Genomic DNA, 20,121 nt, shown 5'->3' on the forward strand with positions numbered 1-20,121 from the left:
GAAGGAAGGAAGGAGGGAGGGAAGGAGGAAGGAAGGAAGGAAGAAAGAAAGAGACACATTGGACTGGAGGCTGGGGAGGGGTTATTTTAATTTCTGTAGAATTCAGAGACAACCTGGGCTTTTCTGCTTGGGTTCTCAGGGCTAAATCTGGTGCTGATGTGGCTGCTCCCCAGAGCAATTGCTCCTCAGACACAGATGATGCAATCATTTGCAGCCATCATTTACCTTCAACTTCCTTTGTGCCAAGCATGAAACAGGTGACATGTGTTGTCTGCTTCCGGTCTCCCAACCCTGAGGTGGCCACACTTCCATTTTACCCTGGAGGAAACCGAAGCTTAGGGAGGTTCACTTGCCCGGGGTCCCCACAGCAGCCTGGTTCTGGGTCTGACTCCCTTCAGCTTTAACTGGGAATGATAGCAACACCTGATGTTTATTAAGCGCCTGACATACGGAACTGTTATTCTTCACCACAGTGTCATGGGGGCACTCTCAGGCAGCCCTCTCCCCTGTCCCATTTTAATGGTGGCCGCTCATTCCTAGGGCCATTTGAGAAGGGCCTGGATAGAGGAAGGCACCTGAGCCGTGCATCTGCCACTTTTTTGCAGGGGGAGAACCTGTGCCATATGTCCTGCACAGGGAGGTCTTACTCGGGCTTTCCAACCACACCCCCCTCAATAAACACAGCCCATCTGAATACTGAGCCACATTCCCTTCCAGGTGACAAGCCTTTCCTCTGAAAACTACACTTGCCTTCAGGCCCCAAGGGCCCCATTTAGTGCTCTGTATAGGTTAGCATTTCAGCTAAGTGAATGGCGAATCCCGATTGTAATAATCATCTAGTAGTGTTTTAATTAGGCCTCTGGCCTGGCTACGCATGGTTTTTCATTTTCCCTCCTATGAAGTTTGGATGAATCCAGCCAAAGAAACCCTGCTGCCCTGACCAGCAGCTCAAAGCGTGTCCCTCCTGCCTTGCATGTTTTTGGAGGTGTGTCCTACCCACTTCCCAGGAGGTGGGAGCAGGCCAATGTTGTGTGCCCCTGTCAGTAATTACCACTGGGGGCTCAGGGAGTGAGGTGTTCTTAACAGGACAGTGTAGATTTACCCAGGCAAATTCCCCATCACAGCCGGCCAGCCTGTCCTTACCTCCTCTTCTCTCCCTTTCTTTCCTTCATTCACTACTTTTTTCCTTCTCTTTTACTCTCCAAACAGAGAGTGAATATTCTATTGTCCTCTCCCTTCTCCCTGCTCTCCTTTCAGCTGCCTCCTATTCCCTCTCTGTTTTTCAAATTCCCAAATACTTCTTCCCTCTCCCCTGCCCTTTTCCTCCTGATTTATTTCCCATTAATCATTTCTAACACACATCTGCTCAGGCCCTAGAAGGATCCCTTGGCTCCCTCTCACAGCTGGGCTGGTTACAATAATCAGAGGGTCTTTCATCTTTCACAGCCTCCTAGGTCTCCCCTCTACCAGCTCTTCCTCCTCTGCATTCCCGCAAAGGCCAGCCTCTCTGCACCCTGGCTTCCTTCTGCCCTTCTGGCTCTGCACAACAGACTCCTGAAGGCCAAATGGCTTGTGGGTGGACGCAGCCCTGCAGTGGACTTTTACAGGTGGTGTTGGCAGTGATGGCAATGGCTGCGCACAGAAGTCGGCATGAGAACCCCACCACGATCAAATAAATGAGATCACCCCCTCCCTTTTCATTCCCTCACCCCTCTTGCTGCAATGTGGGATCCATCTCCCAGTAAGGGTACCCCTTGCCACTCGGTGTAACATGATTTTACCAAGATTAAAATTGGGGAACATGTAATTACAGCTTGTGTAATTTCTAAGCATTCTATTTGTGCTGCCCGAAAAACAGTAGGGATCCAGGGAGGGTGCTTAGTTTCCGGTATGACTGATACTGCCTGGAAGTGGAGTCTGCTGTCTTCTCTATTGGGCAAGATACAGGATCGTGATAGCTATTTCCTTCTGTTTGAAGAGCTCCTTTGAAATCACCTCTCCCCATCTTGGATTCTCACGTCGTCTCAAGGCGTCGGTCAGCGCGGCAGAATCGGGAATCTGCCATCCTAGAGCAATACGCCCTGAGTGGCAGGCCTGACAACCGGAGTGATGAATTGGGACTGGAAAAGTGGTGCTGGGAGCCAGGCAGTGACACCAGCGCGCCTCCACTGGCCGCCGAGCGCACGGAGAAGTGGGCTCCCCAGAGGCCCGCGCCCAGAGGACCAACTTCGCCTCCGGAAAAGCGGCCGATCCGGAACTGGAACTGGGATGTCAGGACTATGACTACGTAAAATCCCTGCCCAAGGCGAAGCTAGCAATGCACACTTCATCAGACAGGCGCAGGGAGTCGAGAAGGGTATTGTTATTTTTAAATAAAAGTTTTTATCCCGAAATTTCCCTGGGGAAAGCTAGTGCTTTTTCCCCGGAGTGAGAAGGATGGTGGGGCGGGGGAGTTGTGCCGCCGAGCAGCGGTTGGAGAGAGATCCCCCACTCCAGGGACACCCGCCTCGCCCGTGATCTCGGTCCCTCCTCGTAGCAGCTGGGCGCGGTACAGTGAGGAACTTTACGACCCTCAGCAGGACACGGTGAGAAGCCTGCAACACAGCAGACACCAAGCTTCTAACGCAGGGCGCAGGCACAGCGCGCATAGCCTGGGGTCCCGCGCTTGGTCGCCGACCATGTCACTCCAGAAGGGAGACAAACTTGCAGGCTTCAGAGAGGACGGGCTGAAAGTAGTTGGAGCTGCCTACGCCGCGTCCCGAGAACAGTGGGTGCCTCCGAGGCTCGGGCGCTTCCAAGTGAACACACCAAGCGGAGGCCAAGTAGGGAAAGGAAAGCGGGGTCGAGGAGGGCCTGAGCAGCTCCGGAGAAGGACCCGGGCTCCCGAGGCGAGGCCCGCCCCCAGGCGGCCTCTGGGAGAGGCTTGGACTCCAGCGTCCCGGAGCCCGCGCCGTGCGATCCCTCCCACCCCCCACCCCACCCCACCCCACCCCACCTCGGACACATACGACTGGCGGGGTGACAGCCCCCGCCAGCATCACCCGCCCTCCTCCCCCCCACCCAGTGGTGAGAAGGGAGAGAGGAGAGAGAACGGCCGGAAAGGAGGACGGGGCGCAGAGCTCAGGGTGCCGGAGAAGTCCCGTCCCAGGAGGGACCCCAGGGCGAGGAAGGCCCAGTCGGGGGGAGGGGAGGAACCCCGGGAGCGGCCGAGGCCGAGGCGGCGGCGCCGCGCGGCGCGGCCCCTTTAAGGCTCTCCCCGCCCACCGACGGAGCCGGCCTCCGCCCGCCGCTCTCCCCGCCCTGGGGTCCCGGCGAGAGCTGCGATTGGGCGGGCACGGCGATCCCTTTGAAGTGTGGCTGCCGATCGCGGCTATTTGACGTGCGGCTCGCGGAAGGCGAAGGTTTTTGTGTTGCTAGCCAGGGCCAGCGGCGGTGGCGGCGGCGGCGGCGGCGGCGTCGGTGGAGGAGGGGAGGCGGCGAGGAGGCGCAGCGCCCGCTGCACCGCGATCGACGCTGCGGAGCGAGCCCACCCGCCCCGGGAGCTCGCCTCCCCGGTGCTCCCCCGCCCTCCCCGCCCCCCCCAGCGGCGCTGCCTCCTCCAAATGAGCGATTCGCCCGCTGGATCTAGCCCAAGGACACCCGAAAGCAGCGGCAGCGGCAGCGGCGGCGGCGGGAAGAGGCCGGCGGTGCCGGCAGCGGTGTCCCTCTTGCCACCGGCGGACCCCCTGCGCCAGGCGAACCGGCTCCCGATCAGGGTCCTGAAGATGCTGAGCGCTCACACCGGTCACCTCCTGCACCCAGAGTACCTGCAGCCTCTGTCCTCCACTCCCGTTAGCCCCATTGAGGTCAGTACCCGGCCGCTGCCCCCCGGCGCCGGCCCCATTCCTCCCACCGCGGCCGGGACCCTGACCCAGCTCCCTGCGTCCCGGGGCTCGGTGCGACGCCCAAGTCTTGTCACGCCGACGGGCTGAGTGATGAGGGGCAGAAAACCGAGGGATCAGACCCCACCAGGGCCTCCCCAGGCTTCCCCGTGGAAGGATCTCCTTCCACGCTCGCCCTTCGGAGCTCCGTGTTTTCTCTTGGATTGGATTTGCTCTGGAGTCCCCTCTGGGTCCTTTACTTTTCCTCTGATCCTCAGTTTCCAGCCAGGAGGTGATCTCTGCTGGGCCTTCCCCGCTCCCCTCGCCGGGCTGTTTTCTTTGAAGCCCTGGCTGCCCGGGTCCCACTCCGCCTCTATTCCAGCCGGTGAGGGTGCACGGCGCCCGGGCGCTCCCGATCCCGGGTCTTTCTTCCTGCCTCTTCCCTGGGTGCCCTCCCCGGGAGGGAGGTGCTACGGAGAGAGCGCCAACTGCAGCCCCTCCTTTAGAATCCGCGCTCCCGGCTCCTACCCCGCTGCGCCATTGCCAGAAACCCGTCCCAAGCGAAGTTCCCCCAAACTAAAGGAATAAGTTTTTTCCTGGGCCTGGAGGAGGGGGACATTAGAGGGAAGTGGCGAGTCACAGCCCCGACTCCAGAGACGTCACCTTCTCCGGCAGGGGTCCTGGGTGAACCCCTTCCGCAGGGCCTGCGGCGCACCCCGGGACCCAGCGGCAGTGTGGGCGCAGTTCCGCCAGATGCCGCACCTGGCCCGGCCCTCGCTCGCAGACCCTCTCCCCAGGTCCGCCCCGCCCCGTAGCGCCGCCGCCCAGCTCCCCCGGCGCCCCCGCTCGCCCCGCAGGCCTCTGGGTCTCACTCCTTCTCCCTCCCCCTGCTGCTGTCTCCCACAGCTGGACGCCAAGAAGAGTCCCTTGGCGCTGCTGGCCCAGACCTGCTCGCAGATCGGCAAGCCGGACCCGCCGCCCTCCTCCAAGCTCAACTCGGTGGCGGCAGCGGCCAACGGGCTGGGAGCGGAGAAGGACCCTGGCCGCTCAGCCCCGGGCGCCGCCTCTGCGGCCGCGGCCCTGAAGCAGCTGGGAGACTCCCCGGCCGAGGACAAGTCCAGCTTCAAGCCCTACTCGAAGGGCTCCGGCGGCGGCGACTCCCGCAAAGACAGCGGCTCCTCCTCGGTGTCTTCCACCTCCTCCTCGTCCTCCTCGTCCCCGGGAGACAAGGCGGGCTTCAGGGTCCCCAGCGCCGCCTGCCCACCCTTTCCCCCTCATGGAGCGCCGGTCTCCGCGTCCTCGTCCTCGTCGTCGCCCGGCGGCTCCCGCGGCGGCTCCCCGCACCACTCTGACTGCAAGAACGGCGGCGGGGTTGGCGGCGGGGAGCTGGACAAGAAAGACCAAGAGCCCAAGCCCAGCCCGGAGCCGGCAGCCGTGAGCCGCGGCAGCGGTGGGGAGCCCGGGGCGCACGGTGGCGCTGAGTCCGGGGCCTCCGGACGCAAGTCCGAGCCGCCCTCGGCGCTGGTGGGGGCTGGCCACGTGGCGCCGGTGTCTCCCTACAAGCCGGGCCATTCGGTGTTCCCGCTGCCGCCTTCCAGCATTGGCTACCACGGCTCCATTGTGGGTGCCTACGCCGGCTACCCGTCTCAGTTCGTGCCTGGCCTGGATCCTAGCAAGTCCGGCCTCGTGGGAGGCCAGCTGTCTGGGGGCCTAGGCCTGCCGCCGGGCAAGCCCCCCAGCTCCAGCCCGCTCACCGGGGCCTCCCCGCCCTCCTTCCTGCAGGGATTATGCCGCGACCCCTATTGCCTGGGAGGTTACCACGGCGCCTCGCACCTCGGCGGCTCCAGCTGCTCCACCTGCAGCGGGCACGACCCAGCCGGGCCCAGCCTGAAGGCGGGGGGCTACCCGCTGGTGTACCCCGGGCACCCGCTGCAGCCCGCCGCGCTCTCGTCCAGCGCCGCCCAGGCCGCGCTCCCCGGCCACCCTCTCTACACCTACGGCTTCATGCTGCAGAACGAACCGCTGCCGCACAGCTGCAACTGGGTGGCGGCCAGCGGGCCGTGCGACAAGCGCTTCGCCACCTCGGAGGAGCTGCTCAGCCACCTACGGACCCACACGGCCCTGCCGGGAGCCGAGAAACTTCTGGCCGCCTACCCCGGGGCCTCGGGCCTGGGCAGCGCCGCCGCCGCCGCCGCCGCAGCCGCCTCCTGCCATCTGCACCTCCCCCCGCCCGCCGCCCCCGGCAGCCCCGGGTCGCTGTCCTTGCGGAGTCCACACACTTTGGGGCTAAGCCGGTACCACCCCTATGGCAAGAGCCACTTATCCACAGCGGGGGGCCTGGCCGTGCCGTCCCTCCCCACAGCCGGACCCTACTACTCGCCATACGCGCTGTATGGACAGAGACTAGCTTCAGCCTCGGCGCTGGGATACCAGTAACTACAGCTCTTTCCTTCCCCAGCCCCCTCACCCTCCTCCCTGTCCCTCCCCCCTCCCCACCTGCCGTCGCCGCTGCAACCTCCACTACTGCTTGACCCTGCCGGGATTCCCCACCCAACCCTTCCCCACCGGACTGTGTATTTATTTACTATAATGTTAGCTTACAAGCTGGGAATATAAGTGCATTAACGGCCCACATGAGTCAGTGGTATGCAAAAAGTCTGTGTTCCCCCAAATAATAATATTAATCTCACAAATAACGACATGATCCCCGCCCCTCTTCCTTTCTGTTATTTTCTTTTTCTTAGATGTAAGTTTTACATTTTTTATTCCTTTTCCTCTTTTTTTGGTTTTTGATTGGTTTGGTTTTAGGGAGAGGAGGGAGAGTTGGGGTCTTTGGGTTCTTCTAGACGTTTTGTTTTCCCTTCCTGGGGAGTTTCTTGCATGAGTCTTAACTTAAAACTACGTTTCCCCCTTCTCTTTTTCCCTCTTCCCCCTTCATTCCCTCTTGTTTCCTTCCATTTGAGGTTCTGTTTTTGTTTTTTTGTTGTTGTTTTGTTTTGTTTTGTTTCCTTTGTTGTACAAGTAACAGGAGATTTTTTTTGTAACTCATTTTGGGGGTGGAGGGAGCCACCTGGGTGGCAGGGGCCCTGGAGCTCTATTGACCTGGTACACTGCTCCGGGACTCCTCCCCGGCCACCCTCCACGCATAGGGTCCTTGGTCTGGACCCTGTCCCCCGAACGTAGGGCCTTGCTCCCCTACCTTGCTCTGAGCACGGAGAGCCCTGACCCCACCAGCAGGCTCGCCCCCAGAGAGGCCCAAGTGGTCTCACAGAGCCTTGCCGTCTACCGTCACCTTCCAGACTCCCGCCCCTAACACCCAGTGGCCACAGTGCGCCTGTCGGGGCACCTGGAGCGCTCACCTGGTTGAATTCAAAGTCCCAGAAGGCCCTGCTGGCGTGAAGCCGGCCCCTTACATTTTGCGAAGTGCTTTATAGTCCTTGTGTTTCTCTCCCTCGTGGGGGCAACGACCCCACCCCTGGCGGTAGGGGCGGGATGGGTGACTCTCGCTAGATCCCTCCAAAGCAGACCGGTGGCGATGTCAGCGGACGTCACGAGCTCGTTAGCTGCGTTCGGGGAAGCTTGGGGCGTCAGGGAGCGCTCGGATCATGGCAGCCCCCGCCCTCTCCTAGGCCTGGCCCGGCAGAGCACCCCAGAGTAGACCCCGCAGCGACTGGGGTCTTCTCCCCACTCCTCCCTCCTTCTGGTCTGATGCGGCAGCGCGGGGGCTGCGGGGCCTGTTTGAGAAGAACAGAGCTCTCCCTTGGTAAGACTTATTTTGTTAATAAATGGAATACTTGGCTATATTCACACCGTGGTGTGCTTCTCTCTTGCCTCGCCCACACTCTTACTTCCAGACACCTAAGCAGATGCCCTTTTTTTTTCTTGTTTAAAATGCCTTATGGTCTCCTTCTATGATTTCCGTTCAAGGACGAGTTTAATGCCTTTCCTCAAGAAATGGCGGAGAAAAAAACAAAACTTCTGCCAACGCATTACAAATAACATAAAACCACCTTTTAATTTTTTTCCCCCAGTTGGTTATGTAGCTCCTAGCCTCACTTCAAAGGCCTTGACATTTCCTGGGGCCAGGGTGGAGGGCATGTGTAAAAGTGGATTTTCCTCTGGGCCCAGATGCGAGGTGCTAAGGGGGCTAAGAAGGGACCCCAGGACCCCAGCACCAAGGGCTCCGGCAGAAACTCCCACAGCGCAGTCCTGGAGCCCGGCAGCCTGGCGGGCAGCGACGACATGCCTTTGGCGCCACCTGGTGGCAGGAAGACGAGCAACAGGCCTCGGAGAGAAGCCGCAGCCGGCACCAGCCCCGACGGCATCTTGGTTCTTCCATCCTATGAAGGCGAAGGATTCCTACCTGCTGTTTCTGTGGGGCATTTCCTCTCTCCTGACCACAGGGTAAAGGCATCTGCTGAGAGGGTTGCTTCTCAAGGCTTGGGGTCTCCCTTCAGCCATCGCTGGGTTGTCGACCTGAGTCATCTGCGCCCCGGAAACTTTTCGAAGCGGGGTTTGGGTTTTGCTGAGAAGATGCCACTTTTCGAAACGGGTTTGGGTTTTGCTGAGAAGATGCCACGATGACTCAGGACCTTGAAGCCACTCTCAGTCCGGAGGAGTTGGGCCCCTGGGACTGACCCGTCCATTTTCTTGAGTTCGCACGACTGACACTGGCCTCTGCATCCTCCGGCAAGAAAGGGCGGGTGCTGTTTACCGACGTGTTGGCCAGGATGCCTGCCCCCTATGCCAAAGACAGGCCCTGCGTGAGTGTCCAAGGCGGGAGGAGAAAAGGGACAGCTCCGGCAGGCCGAGCCACGTGCAGCCCAATGCAGACTCGCTGCCCTACCCCCAGCAGCGAGAGCGGGGTACGCCCACCAAGGCCCGGCCGCTCAGGCTCCGGCTGCCCGACGCCAAGACCCCGCTCCATCCAGCCCCGGGGCGCACACTCTTTGCGCACGGGCCTGGGCGCGCAGGGTCACTTGGACGCGCTGCAAAACCGCCTCCTGCGCCTCTTCCTGGCCATGCTCCTCGTGTGATCTGCCTTTGGGGTTGTGCCGTTGCTTTTTCTGTAAGGATGCGACTTGGGAGTTCGTGCTCCGAAAGGTGCATGCTTTTGAAACGTCTGTGGCCCAAGGTCAAGTGCGGAGCGTAGGGTGGGGCCACTTTCTCTACGCTGTTTTTGGTTGTCCACAAACTCGACCACAGACCGGGCGGGGTGTGTGTGTGTGTGTGTGTGTGTGTGTGTGTGTGTGTGTGTGTGTGTCTTTTACCAAATCTTTGGATCTGGCAAAAGGAAAGGGATCCTGGGCTGCTCCAACCACCGGGCACTGGGAAACCCGAATTAGAGAAAGTGTCCTGAGACCAGATCAGAGTCTTCCTGGGAAACCAGGATTATCCAATTTCTCGGGGTTCAGTCTGGCCCGAATCTTTAAAAGAACGAAATGTAGCAACTCGTGGCCTTATTGTTTTTCTGTTGTTTTGTTCGTTATTATTTCTTTGTCATCTTCCCTTCCTTTGAAGGCCCCTCTTTCCTTCAGAGACCCACCCCCTCACCATGTTTTTTAATGCCTGCTAAAAATGATGGAAATTGCTCCCTCTGCAGGGCGACTTAAACTTTTCTTTTGTACCCTTCAAGTCTTCAGACCTCCCTATCTAAAAACCAAAGGGCTCCTCTTGTTGGGAGGAAGGAAGGAAGGGATGTAGTATCTCCCCCAACCAGTAAATTCCTTATACCAAAAGAAACTGTTCTAAAAGGTGTTTGGTTTATACCATAGGTGTGAGAATGCAGTTAGAGAACTCCTTAGACTAGAGTTTCCCCCATAAAATTATTGGTGGCCTTTGGTGACTGGGAAGTTCACTGCTAGGCCTGGTTGGAATAGGCTGCCCCCAACTACCATTGTGGCCGCAAAAGGCAGGTCATGTAGTCTGGAGTGTCCAGTTCTACTCTGAAAAGATGGCTCTCTCCACCTAAGAAATGTGACGGTTTTAATAAGCTGATGAAAAGTTTGTTACTTTCAATAGCCTAATTCCCATTAAACAAAGTTGCCATCTTAATGGAGGTGGTGCTCCCCATCCAGTGCTTATTTGCACAATTAATGCCTCCAGCAACCCTTTATTTGAGGGTCACCTCCACCTTCCATTTCTCCACCTCCTTCTCTTCCCAGCCCTCCTCTGCCTCTTTCTCCTAATCTCTCCCAGGCGCCAGAAATGGGGCCCATGTTCCCAAAGCACCAGGAAGGGTGGAAGCCACAGGGCTGGAACTTGAGACACTGGACGTTCCTGGCTCCAGGTCCTATTTTCACACCTCTTGCCTGGTTATTTTTGTGGCCTTGTGGCAGCCATGGGAGGAAGGGAGGAGAAGAAAGGGGAAAGACTCACCCTCAGATATAGGCTGGACTCAAACAAAATCGTGTGGTGTTAAGTTTTTAACTTCCCAACTGTACACCCGCAAACCCATCTCCTGAGAAATTCACAGCCCAAGTGGGGGGTGTGGGGCCCTTCCCCATCTTTCTGCAGCCATAATTGCTCTGCCCTACCTAGCATACCATGATTGTATCTCTGGGTATATGAACTAACTCCCTCCTGATGTATGTCTGGGTTACGGTGGAATTCATCTTACAATAATCCTGTGGCTCTACACTTTATTAATCATTCTGTAGGGGAAGCTGCACTCCAGTTTTCTGTTTGATTTGATTTCATTCATCCTGTCTTTTTGCAAAATAGATGGTTGAGTGCATCCGATAATGTATGGTTTAATTTGGAGCACTATGGGTTTGAATTACCATTTTCATAATGTGCTGTGCATTAATGTGTTACATCATTTATAAAGAGGAATGTGCCGGGTTTCAAACTTTCTCCTGAAAGCCAAAGTCACCTAAAGGAAACAAAGCCAAATCACATCAACCCATCTTCTTACCTCCCTGCCAGAGAGCCTCCTGCCTCCCCAACCCCAGTTCAATCTGCCAAAGCTCATAAAACCCAACATGAAGCCTTTGTATTCACAGAATGCAGGTGGGTGTCAAGGTTTGGGGGGAACTTTGCACATGGCTGCCCGGGAGCCATTAATGGCAGTACAAAGCTCCCCCTCATTATTGCATAACAACAGCTCTGCAGCCAACCCGATTTTCATTTTTTTTTCGGAGACCTCCAGTGGATGGCTCTTCATCGACCCTAATCCCAGCACTCCCTCCCCAATGGCTGTAATAACACCAGCTGTCTGTTACTCAAACTCTGACTGAGGAGGAAAAAGCACTGATTATCCAAATACAGTCATTAAAGGGGAAATGTGTTTTTAGGACTGTCAGAGTGATTAATGAGGGCTAGCCGTCTTTGCAAATGCACTTGTTTAGTCTAACTGGCAGCTTCTATTTTCCTATTGATTTATTGCAGCCGTTGCCGGGCCTTGGTGTGTGCGAAGTCAGGGCACTTCACAACTGCGCCCTGTTTAAACAGGAAAAGCATGCACCATTTTGTCCAGGAGGGAGGGAACAGCCTAAAGTCTCTCCCTTCAGTTCAGTCTCCAGTGGCCCAGACCAACAAAGAAGACATTAAAAACCTGCGGCCCGGAGAGGGAAGGAAACTGCGTCTCCTGGGTCGTCCCCGGTCACTTGGTTCCAAGGTCAGTGGAGACACACCATGGTCCCTGGACAAAGCCCGCCCCATTGTGACACTCAGCATGCCCACATTTTCTCGGACAGTTCCCCCAAACCAGCTGTCAGCTGCTGAGTCCAAGTTCAGGAAAGGCCCCCAGCAGAGGGAAAGGCAGAAGAAGGAAATGCTGATGCTAGGTAAGGGGGAAAACATAAGCAGAGCCACCCCTGGAGTCCAGGGTAAGGCAGAGGGGTCACTGCAGTAAACTGATAGACCAACAGCTGGTTTCCACCTTTACAAAGAGAAGAAGGTGAAGTGACTTCTATTGCAGAGAGTGATACCAGCTTCTTTCCACTTGTACATTTCATGTTTTGACAAAAGATGTAGCTAATGACCAAAATTGAGAAATGGCAGCTTGAAAATAGAGTCCCAACTCTTTGAGGATTTCACTTCCAGGTGGCCATCATCAAAGCAAACAGAATTTACAGAATTCCTGTTAGGTACCCAGCACAATGCTGGAGACCGTAAGATGCAGAAGAAAACTCAGACAAAATTCCTGCCCCATTGAGCTGGGGGAGACAAGATGCACCCGTGAGACAGGGGGCAAGACTGCATTATACATAACTGCATTTCTGCTGATCTGAGAAAGTGCTAAATCATTCTGTGCAGACAGCGGAGAAGAGGATAGGATATAATAAGGTGCTAATTGTGCAGATCAGATGGTCGTGCCAGCCACAGGAGCTGGAGAAAGGAGAGCTCACTGGGGCTGATATAGGGAACCTGGGCCTCCCCAATTCCTCCTAAGCCCATGCTCTTTTGAAGATGGGTGAGGTTCTCATTCTATAGTGATGAGAAGGTTGAGCCCCCGAGTCAGTAATTTCCATTTCTAGAGCAGATCAAGGAACAGACTTAATTAAGGCTATATAAACACATCTGAATTTTCTTCTACCCACTCTCTCCCTAATCAGCTTATTCCTTCCCGACAGCATTCCCGGCATGAAAATGGTTGATACGTCTTCCTAAATGAAAAATACCTTTCCAGGTTTTCCTGGGATAGTGGCATATCACCAGCATTATTAACACTTCCTAAAACAGAAAAAGCTGCTAGCAGATTTAGATTACATATGAACTGGGTTGCCTTTTTCTTAAGAGAATATAATTTGAACCTGTTGGCTGAGAGAAGAGGAAGAGACTATATATATCTTTTTTTTTCCAAGACGGAGTCTTGCTCTGTTGCCCAGGCTGTAGTGCACTGGTGCAATCTCTGCTCACTGCATTCTCCACCTCCCAGGTTCAAGCAATTCTCCTGCCTCAGCCTCCCGAGTAGCTGGGATTACAGGTGCACATCACCACTCCTGGCTAATTTTTGTATTTTTAGTAGAGACAAGGTTTCACCATGTTGGCCAGGCTGGTCTCCAACTCCTGACCTCATGATCTGCCCACCTTGGCCTCCCAAAGTGCTGGGATTACAGGCGTGAGCCACTGTGCCCAGCTGGAAGTGACCATATTTTATGAACTTCAAAATGGAGACAAATGGTATACGTGTACTTTGATGAGCTTTAGGACTCTCCTGGAAAGTCCAGAACATCTAGTCACTACGCACGTAGTAGAAAGGGCATTGAAATGAGTCAGAGAACCTAGATTTTGTTCTGGTTTCAAAATCTAATTGTTGTGTTTCTTTGAAGAAGTCACTTAGTCTCTCTGAACCTATTTTCCCATTTCTGAAATCAAGTCGTTGGGCCTTATAATCTTTAAGGCTTTTCTAACTGGAAGAGTCTATGATCTTCTAAAATGTTGGAAGAGTGAAGCATTATGATGATGAGAGTTGCTTAGAACACTCTGTCTTTGACCCTCATCAAATGCAATTCTAAATTTCCTATCAGAACAGCAAACAGGGAAGACCCAGAAAAAGAAGGCTCATGATTTCACCTCAGCAATGAGCGGGTAGGGGGTGTATATATATACAAAGAGAAAGAGAGAGACATGGTCTCACTCTGTTGCCCAGGCTGGAGTGCAGTGGCTCAGTCTCAGTTCACTGCAACCTCCACCCTGGGGCTCAAGCAATCCTCCTGTGTCAGCCTCTGAGTAGCTAGAACTACAGGTGCATACCACCATGCCTGACTAATTTTTTGTTGTTGTTGTAATTTTTGTAGAGACAGTGTTTCGCCCTGTTGTCCAGGCTAATCTTGAACTCCTGGGCTCAAACAATCTGCCCGCATCAGCCTCCCAAAGTGGTGGGATTACAGGCATGAGCCACCGTGCCCAGCGGGACACAGGAAGAATATTGCAATGCGGATCTTTTCACCCAGAGAACTGACTCCAACAAAGTGAATTATTAAATTTTTATTTAATTTGATGCAATGCTGTGTATAGGGTGATGTAGGGATTTCAGAGACTATGTTGGGGTGCTTAAGTGGGTTAGGAATTATTTAAAATAATTTTGAGACTGCTGTGAGGTTAAATCAAGGTCTACAAAAAGAATCAGATTTTTCATAGCCTACAGCCAGTAGCTTTTGAAAAATGGGGGAGAAGGAAGGAAGGAAGGAAGGAAGGAAGGAAGGAAGGAAGGAAGGAAGACAAGAAAGCAGGAAAACAAGAAAAAAGAAATGGAAAGCAGACAAAAATTATACCACAGTTGGGGGAACTTCTGCTCTGAATGGGCAGTGGGTATCTCCACAGCTCTTTGGAACACAAAATAAAATGACTCTTCTGGAGTTCCAATCAGAGCCAAATTGTAGAATGAAAACGGCAATTTGGAGAATTCCCTTGCATGTCCCTTATCCTGTTTGCTCTCCTGGGTGTGTGTATGTGCATGCATGGTGTGAGCTATAAATGTGGGCTTGTAGTCAGTTCACACAGCAATCAGTGTGGCTGTGCTCTCCCTGCTTCAAACATGGGCACCACCAAAAATACAGAAAGGATAGGTCAGGCCCACCCTAGGGCATCTCAGGAAGCATCATTTTGTGTGTACCATGGCACAGTTAAATATACAAATATATACTGGACATTTAATTCTTACAACAAACCTTCAGTTTCTCTTTATATGAAAACTAAAATTTATGGAGGTTAAGTAAATTGCCCAAGCCTGGGCGCAGTGTCTCACGCCTGTAATCCCAGTACTTTGGGAGAACAAGGCAGGCAGATCACCTGAGGTCAGGAGTTCGAGACCAGCTTGGCCAATGTGGTGAAACGCTGTCTCTACTAAAAATACAAAAATTAGCCGGGCATGGTGGCACACGCCTGTAATCCCAGCTACTCAGGAGGCTGAGGCAGGAGAATCACTTGAACCAAGGAGGCAGAGGTTGCAGTGAGCCGAGATTGCACCACTGCACTCCAGCCTGGGTGACAGAACAAGACTCTGCCTCAAAAAAAAAAAAAAAAAATTCCCAAGATCTCACAGTTCAAGAGCATGAAGCCAGGATTCTAATATGGTTCTGACTCTAGAACTCTTTACACTTAGCCAAGCAGCTTCAGAGTTTGTATGTTGGTGGGCCTGAATGCTATGGATAGATGGAATAAGGGGGCCTGCCCCTGGAAAGTTCTGGCTGTGCCTGTGTGTGTTGGGACAAGTTGACTATGTACAATTCAAATGAAATTGGTCCTTCCCCAAACAAGAGCTGAAATGCTGGTCAGTACAGTGGGTTTGACTCATTCAGTAAATATTTACAGAGCACCCACTACCTACTAATGATTTTGGTCTGCTCTGGGAATTCAAAAGATGGAGGAGATACTGGCCTTGCCACAAGGAGTTTATAGTCAAATGGGAGATAGGTGTATAAACTAAGATATCACATTAAAATCCTAGCCCACACTGGCCAGGCACATTGGCTCACACCTGTAATCCCAACACTTTGGGAGACTGAGGTGGATGAATCACTTGAGGCCAGGAGTTTGAGACCAGCCTGAAAAACATGCCAAAACCCCATTTCTACAAAAAATGCAAAATTAGAGAGGCTTGGTGGTGCTCGCCTGTGGTCGCAGCTACTCAAGTGGGAGAATCACGTGAGCCCGGGGAGGTCAAGGCTGTAGTTTGCCATGATTGTGCCACTGCACTCCAGCCTGGGCAACAGAGCAAGACCCTGTCTCCAAAAAAAAAAAAAAAAAAAAAGAGAGAGAGAGAGAGATAATGTGCTAAGGACTCTATTAATGCCATTGCAGTAATCAGGAGTATAGGCTAGGTTATACGGTGGTAACAAATTAACACACAAAGCTCAGTGGCTTAACACAGAAAAGGCCTCTTTTTTGTTTTTTGTTTTTGTTTTTTCACTTATACTGTGTATCCATTGTGGATTGACAGGGACCTCTATCAGTCAGGGTTCAACCAGAAAAGCAGAAGCAGTAATATATGGAGACATTTATTTCAAGGTGTTTGCTTAGGCAATCGCAGCTAGCTAAGTGAGTTGGAAATCTATAGGGCAGGCAGACAGGAAGGGAAGATCACAAGCCAGCATCACAAGACACCCTGCTGGCTTGAGTCATGTGGAGTCTCTTAGAGCAAGGAAGGCCTAAGCCCCCTTTTAAAGGACTTGCTTCATTAGGTCAGGCCCACCCTAGATCATTTCTCTTTTGATCAACTTAAAGTCAACTGATTAGGGACTTCAATCACATTTGCAAAATTCCTTCACAGAAGCACCCGGATTCTTGTTTGATTTGGTAACTGGGGACTGGAGTTCAGTCTAACCAAACTGATGCATCAGAAAGCATCAACTGTGTCACATAATTAATCAGGCCCACTGACTGGCAGAGGCACACCCACAGAGGAAGAGCCAGAGCGTCTCACACGAACAATTACATGTTGCAGGCCAAAAATGACATATGTCACCTCTGCTCATAATCTTCTAGCCAGCACTGGTCCCATAGCCCTTCTTAACTGCAGGGGTGGCACATTGCTTCTCCCCAGTGCCCAGAGGAGGAGGAGGCCTGGAGGTGAGTCCACCCCAGCTGTTGTCTCCGAAGCTTCGATACTGCCCTGTCTGTGGTCATTTTACTCTCCTCCACTCTCCTTCCCAGACCTTACCAAACAGAAGCCCCTTCCAAACCCACTAAGCCCTACCTACCTGGAGAAAACTTAAAAGCTTACATCTGAAATTGCAGGAAACACAGGTGCATCTGAGGATGGAATGCTCTAGCCAGTCGAGGCTGGCTCCACTAAGGTTAGGACAGAAGGCTCAGGCCTGCGAGATCCTGAAGTTCACAGATATTTGTGACCTTCTGCATACTTTGTAGTACTGAGACCTCCACCTGGTGGCCTGCAAAGGACCACCTATTTGAGCATGGAGGCAGCCTATTGACAAGCCCTCCTAACGAGAAGGATAGGCACCTTTGATGTACCGGACTCTAACATCTTGCATCTGTGAAACTTACAAAAAGCAGAGGATTGATTCAAAGTGATAATGATCCGTGGTCACTGACAAACAAAAGCTGTCAATATAATGCTGCTGTAAGTTCAAATGAAGAAGTCTGAGCATCGCAGACCAGATATGAGCCTTTTTCTTTCTCTAACATTTATTGAGCACTTGCTGTGTGCCAGGCACTGTGCTGAGCACTTTGTATAGAAGCTTTCCTTGAATCCTGGCAGCAACTCTCTGCAGCAAGTCTATTGTTGGATGTATCTTGCCTAAGGCCACAAAACCAGTAAGCAGTAGAGGCAAGATTCTTCCTAAGGCTATCTGGTTATAAAAACCTGTCTACCTGTGGCCAGGGCCACGCTCCACATACTATTGTGCAGACGATGCCCCACAGGACAGCATCTGGCTAAGGGAACAACTGGGGGCTCCACAGACACCGGGCCTGGGACTGCATGAGCTTGGGAGGGGGCCTTCTTCTAAATCTTCCAAAGGTGCCACGTGGCTGGGGGTAGGATAGGGGGAGCCCCGCTAACCTCTGGCCCTCTCTTCTAAAGACCGTATATCAGAAAGGAGCCCTTCAATTCCCTGATTGCAGGCTCACCTCCTGATGGTCACAGTTGAGCCTTACAGTGAGTATATACTTGTGGAATGCTAATTGTCAATCAAGAGCGGTTCTGAAGAACCTATTATGTGTGCTAAATGCTATTGGAGGACGGGAGATACACAGGACATGCCTCAAACATCAAACTGTTTACAATCAATAGGGAAACCCGTACAAGCTCATACTAGTTATGCAAAGTAAAGTACAATCACAAGTGATGGGGACCCACACAAAGTATAAGGTGTTCAGAGCACCCTCGGAGCTGGAAGAGCTCATCATTCACTCAGCCTCAGAGGAGAAAGGAGAGGTTTTCAAGGCCAGCGGGGCAGCCAGAGCCAGGCCCAAGGTGGCACAGTGCAAGCTGTATTGGGGGACACCTCTCCCACTCACACAAACCAGCTTCTGTATGCAGAGAGCACAAAGGTGCCCTAAGCATAACTTAAGGAATTCAGGTCTTCAGGGCCACATGCAGAGGTACAGCCACCCAGCAACCTGGCCAAAGAAGGAGCAACAGCCTCACTGCAGAGAAGGGGCACAATTCAGAGCCCACCACGGAGAAAAGTAAGGCTCTCTGCACGGGTAGCATGGGGCCTGCAACTGAAACCTGTGTCATGCTTGCTGGTCCGACTCCCCTAGTCCCGGCCACTCACCGTGGGCTCCCCTGTCCCCAGGGCCCACACTCCTGGCTCTGTGACTCCTTCAGGGCACACAGCACAGAGAGGAGGTCTCAGGAGGCTCATGATGGTCACACTAACAGGTGGGGCCTTCGCTTCCATCCCCTCTCGATACTCACCTGCTACCCCTGACCCTGCTCCTTTCTTTGAAAGTATTGGAGAAGAAAATTATCTTAGACAGAATCCTTCTTGGCACCTCTTGCCCCTCACCATAATCTTCCCCTTCCTTCCCCTTCCCCAATGCCATTCTTCCCCCAACACACACACACACACACACACACACACGTTCCCTCTCACTCTCACCTCCCTTCCCTCCCCCACCCCTTCCCCTCCATTTGTTTCAATGAACAGCCCCTTTTATCTATTCTGTAGGTACAAATGAAGCTGTCAAATTTGATCAGGCGCTTGATATGACAGGCTGTGGGAGTCAGGACCCCTTGAACAGAGTGGGCCTTGTCTGTCACAGTCCGCCTGACACTTCCCATAATGCCCAGACTGATGAGATTCTGAGTAGGGCCCAGCACATTTTCAACTCTATTTTGGGTGAAAACCCTTCTTGAAAGATCTTGAAAGGAGCTGGCAGTTCAGCCGCCCGGATGATTAATGAGGGTTGGCTCTGCGGGATGGATTTCTCCTGGTGCCAACAGCCGGCCTCCAAACAGGCTAGAACGTGTTGCTGTGGACTTCCCCCAGCGCTTCCCCTCATGGTGACACCCCCCAAAAAACCTTTCCCATTCCCCAGGCCGCCCCTCACCTCCACCACAGCCCCTCTGGCTGTGCATCTCCCGTGGCCCTCTCTCGTGTTTCTGAAGTGGAGCAGCCTCTGCATATGGAAAAAGTTAGGCATCATGGCTGAGTGAGGCCTGGCTGAGTGAGCCAGGCCTGCCAGAAATCTGTGCAGAGTGGCGGGGCGCTGAGGGAGGGTGGAGAAGGAACAGAAGGGGACGGTGACCCAGGCTCTCCTTCAGTGTACGTCCCATGCCCTGATGGTCAGGGACAGGCCTCTCGGCTTTCTCTCTATGCAACTCAGGAGCTCTAGGGACAGAAACCACAGAGTGTCTAAGGCCCCAAAGGGATACAGCATCAAAGTCCCTGTTTTTCACTTACCCCACAGTATTTCTCAAAGGAGACACTCTTGATATATGGGCAAGACACTTCTGTATTGAGCAGGACCCTTCTGTGCAGGGTAGAAGGTTTAACATCCTTAGTCTCAAGACACCAATTTCTTGTAATGCCTCTCAACCATGAGGACCATCAGAATAATCCAGACGCCCTTGGCGGTGATACCAGCCTGGGTTGAGAGTCACTATTAGGGTGAAGAGCCTCCCTCGCCCCCACGTACCTTGAGAGCTACGCCCACTTCTGTGTCTCCTTCCACTCTCATTTACACCCCTCAAGCCACTCAGCAGGGAGAGCACTTTGAAAGAGGGATAAGGAGATGAGGGTGTTCTCCCATGCACCCCTTTTTTTTTGAGGCAGTCTAGCTGTGTCACCCAGACTGCAATGCAGCAGCCCAATCTCAGCTCACTGCAGCCTCCACCTCCCGGGTTCAAGCAATTCTCCTGCCTCAGCCTCCCAAGTAGCTGGGATTACAGGCATGCGCCACTATGCCCAGCTAATTTTTGTATTTTTAGTAGAGACGGGATTTCACCATGTTGGCCGGGCTGGTCTCGAGCTCAAATGATTTACCCGCCTCAGCCTCCCAAAGTGCTGGGATTACAGGCATGAGCCACCACACCCAACTCTCCCATGTACTCTTAATGCTAACTTTCCGTCTTTGCTGGTTCCTTAAACCACTCCTGCTCTAGACTCTGTTCCCCCACCCACTTCTGTTTCCCTGTTTTCCTAGCAGCCAGCAGCTCATTCATACTTAGGGAAAAGCATGGTGCCCACAACTTCTTTGGAGTTTCAAGCTCAGCATCCTTTGGGAACAGGTGGGTGGAGGGCAAGTGGGGTTCAGAACTTGCTGTTTCTTTTTGGAACATTCATAGATTTCTTTTTCAAGCCCAGGGTACCTCTGTCAGAGGAGAAGCTGGGTCCCTGTTACA

At 53.5% G+C, this 20,121-nt stretch overlaps 1 protein-coding gene across 1 annotated transcript; it reads left to right on the forward strand.

Moving 5' to 3' along the window:
* Positions 1 to 3,374: 3,374 nt before the first annotated feature.
* ZNF703 (zinc finger protein 703) lies at positions 3,375 to 7,669 on the forward strand. The gene is made up of 2 exons (XM_023214580.1): positions 3,375 to 3,845; positions 4,767 to 7,669. The coding sequence occupies exons 1-2, from the start codon at positions 3,603 to 3,605 to the stop codon at positions 6,294 to 6,296; spliced, it is 1,773 nt and encodes a 590-aa protein (XP_023070348.1). The 5' UTR covers positions 3,375 to 3,602; the 3' UTR covers positions 6,297 to 7,669.
* The last annotated feature ends 12,452 nt before the right edge of the window (positions 7,670 to 20,121 follow it).

The sequence above is a fragment of the Piliocolobus tephrosceles genome, chromosome 7, assembly GCF_002776525.5.
Source record: "Piliocolobus tephrosceles isolate RC106 chromosome 7, ASM277652v3, whole genome shotgun sequence".
Taxonomy (NCBI): Eukaryota; Metazoa; Chordata; class Mammalia; order Primates; family Cercopithecidae; genus Piliocolobus; species Piliocolobus tephrosceles.

Excerpts from the sequence above, each read along its gene's own strand:
- ZNF703 (XM_023214580.1), top strand. The coding sequence starts at position 3,603 with ATGAGCGATTCGCCCGCTGGATCTAGCCCAAGGACACCCGAAAGCAGC. Across the intron at positions 3,846-4,766 it reads CTCCCGTTAGCCCCATTGAG|CTGGACGCCAAGAAGAGTCC; the intron begins GTCAGTACCCGG and ends TGTCTCCCACAG.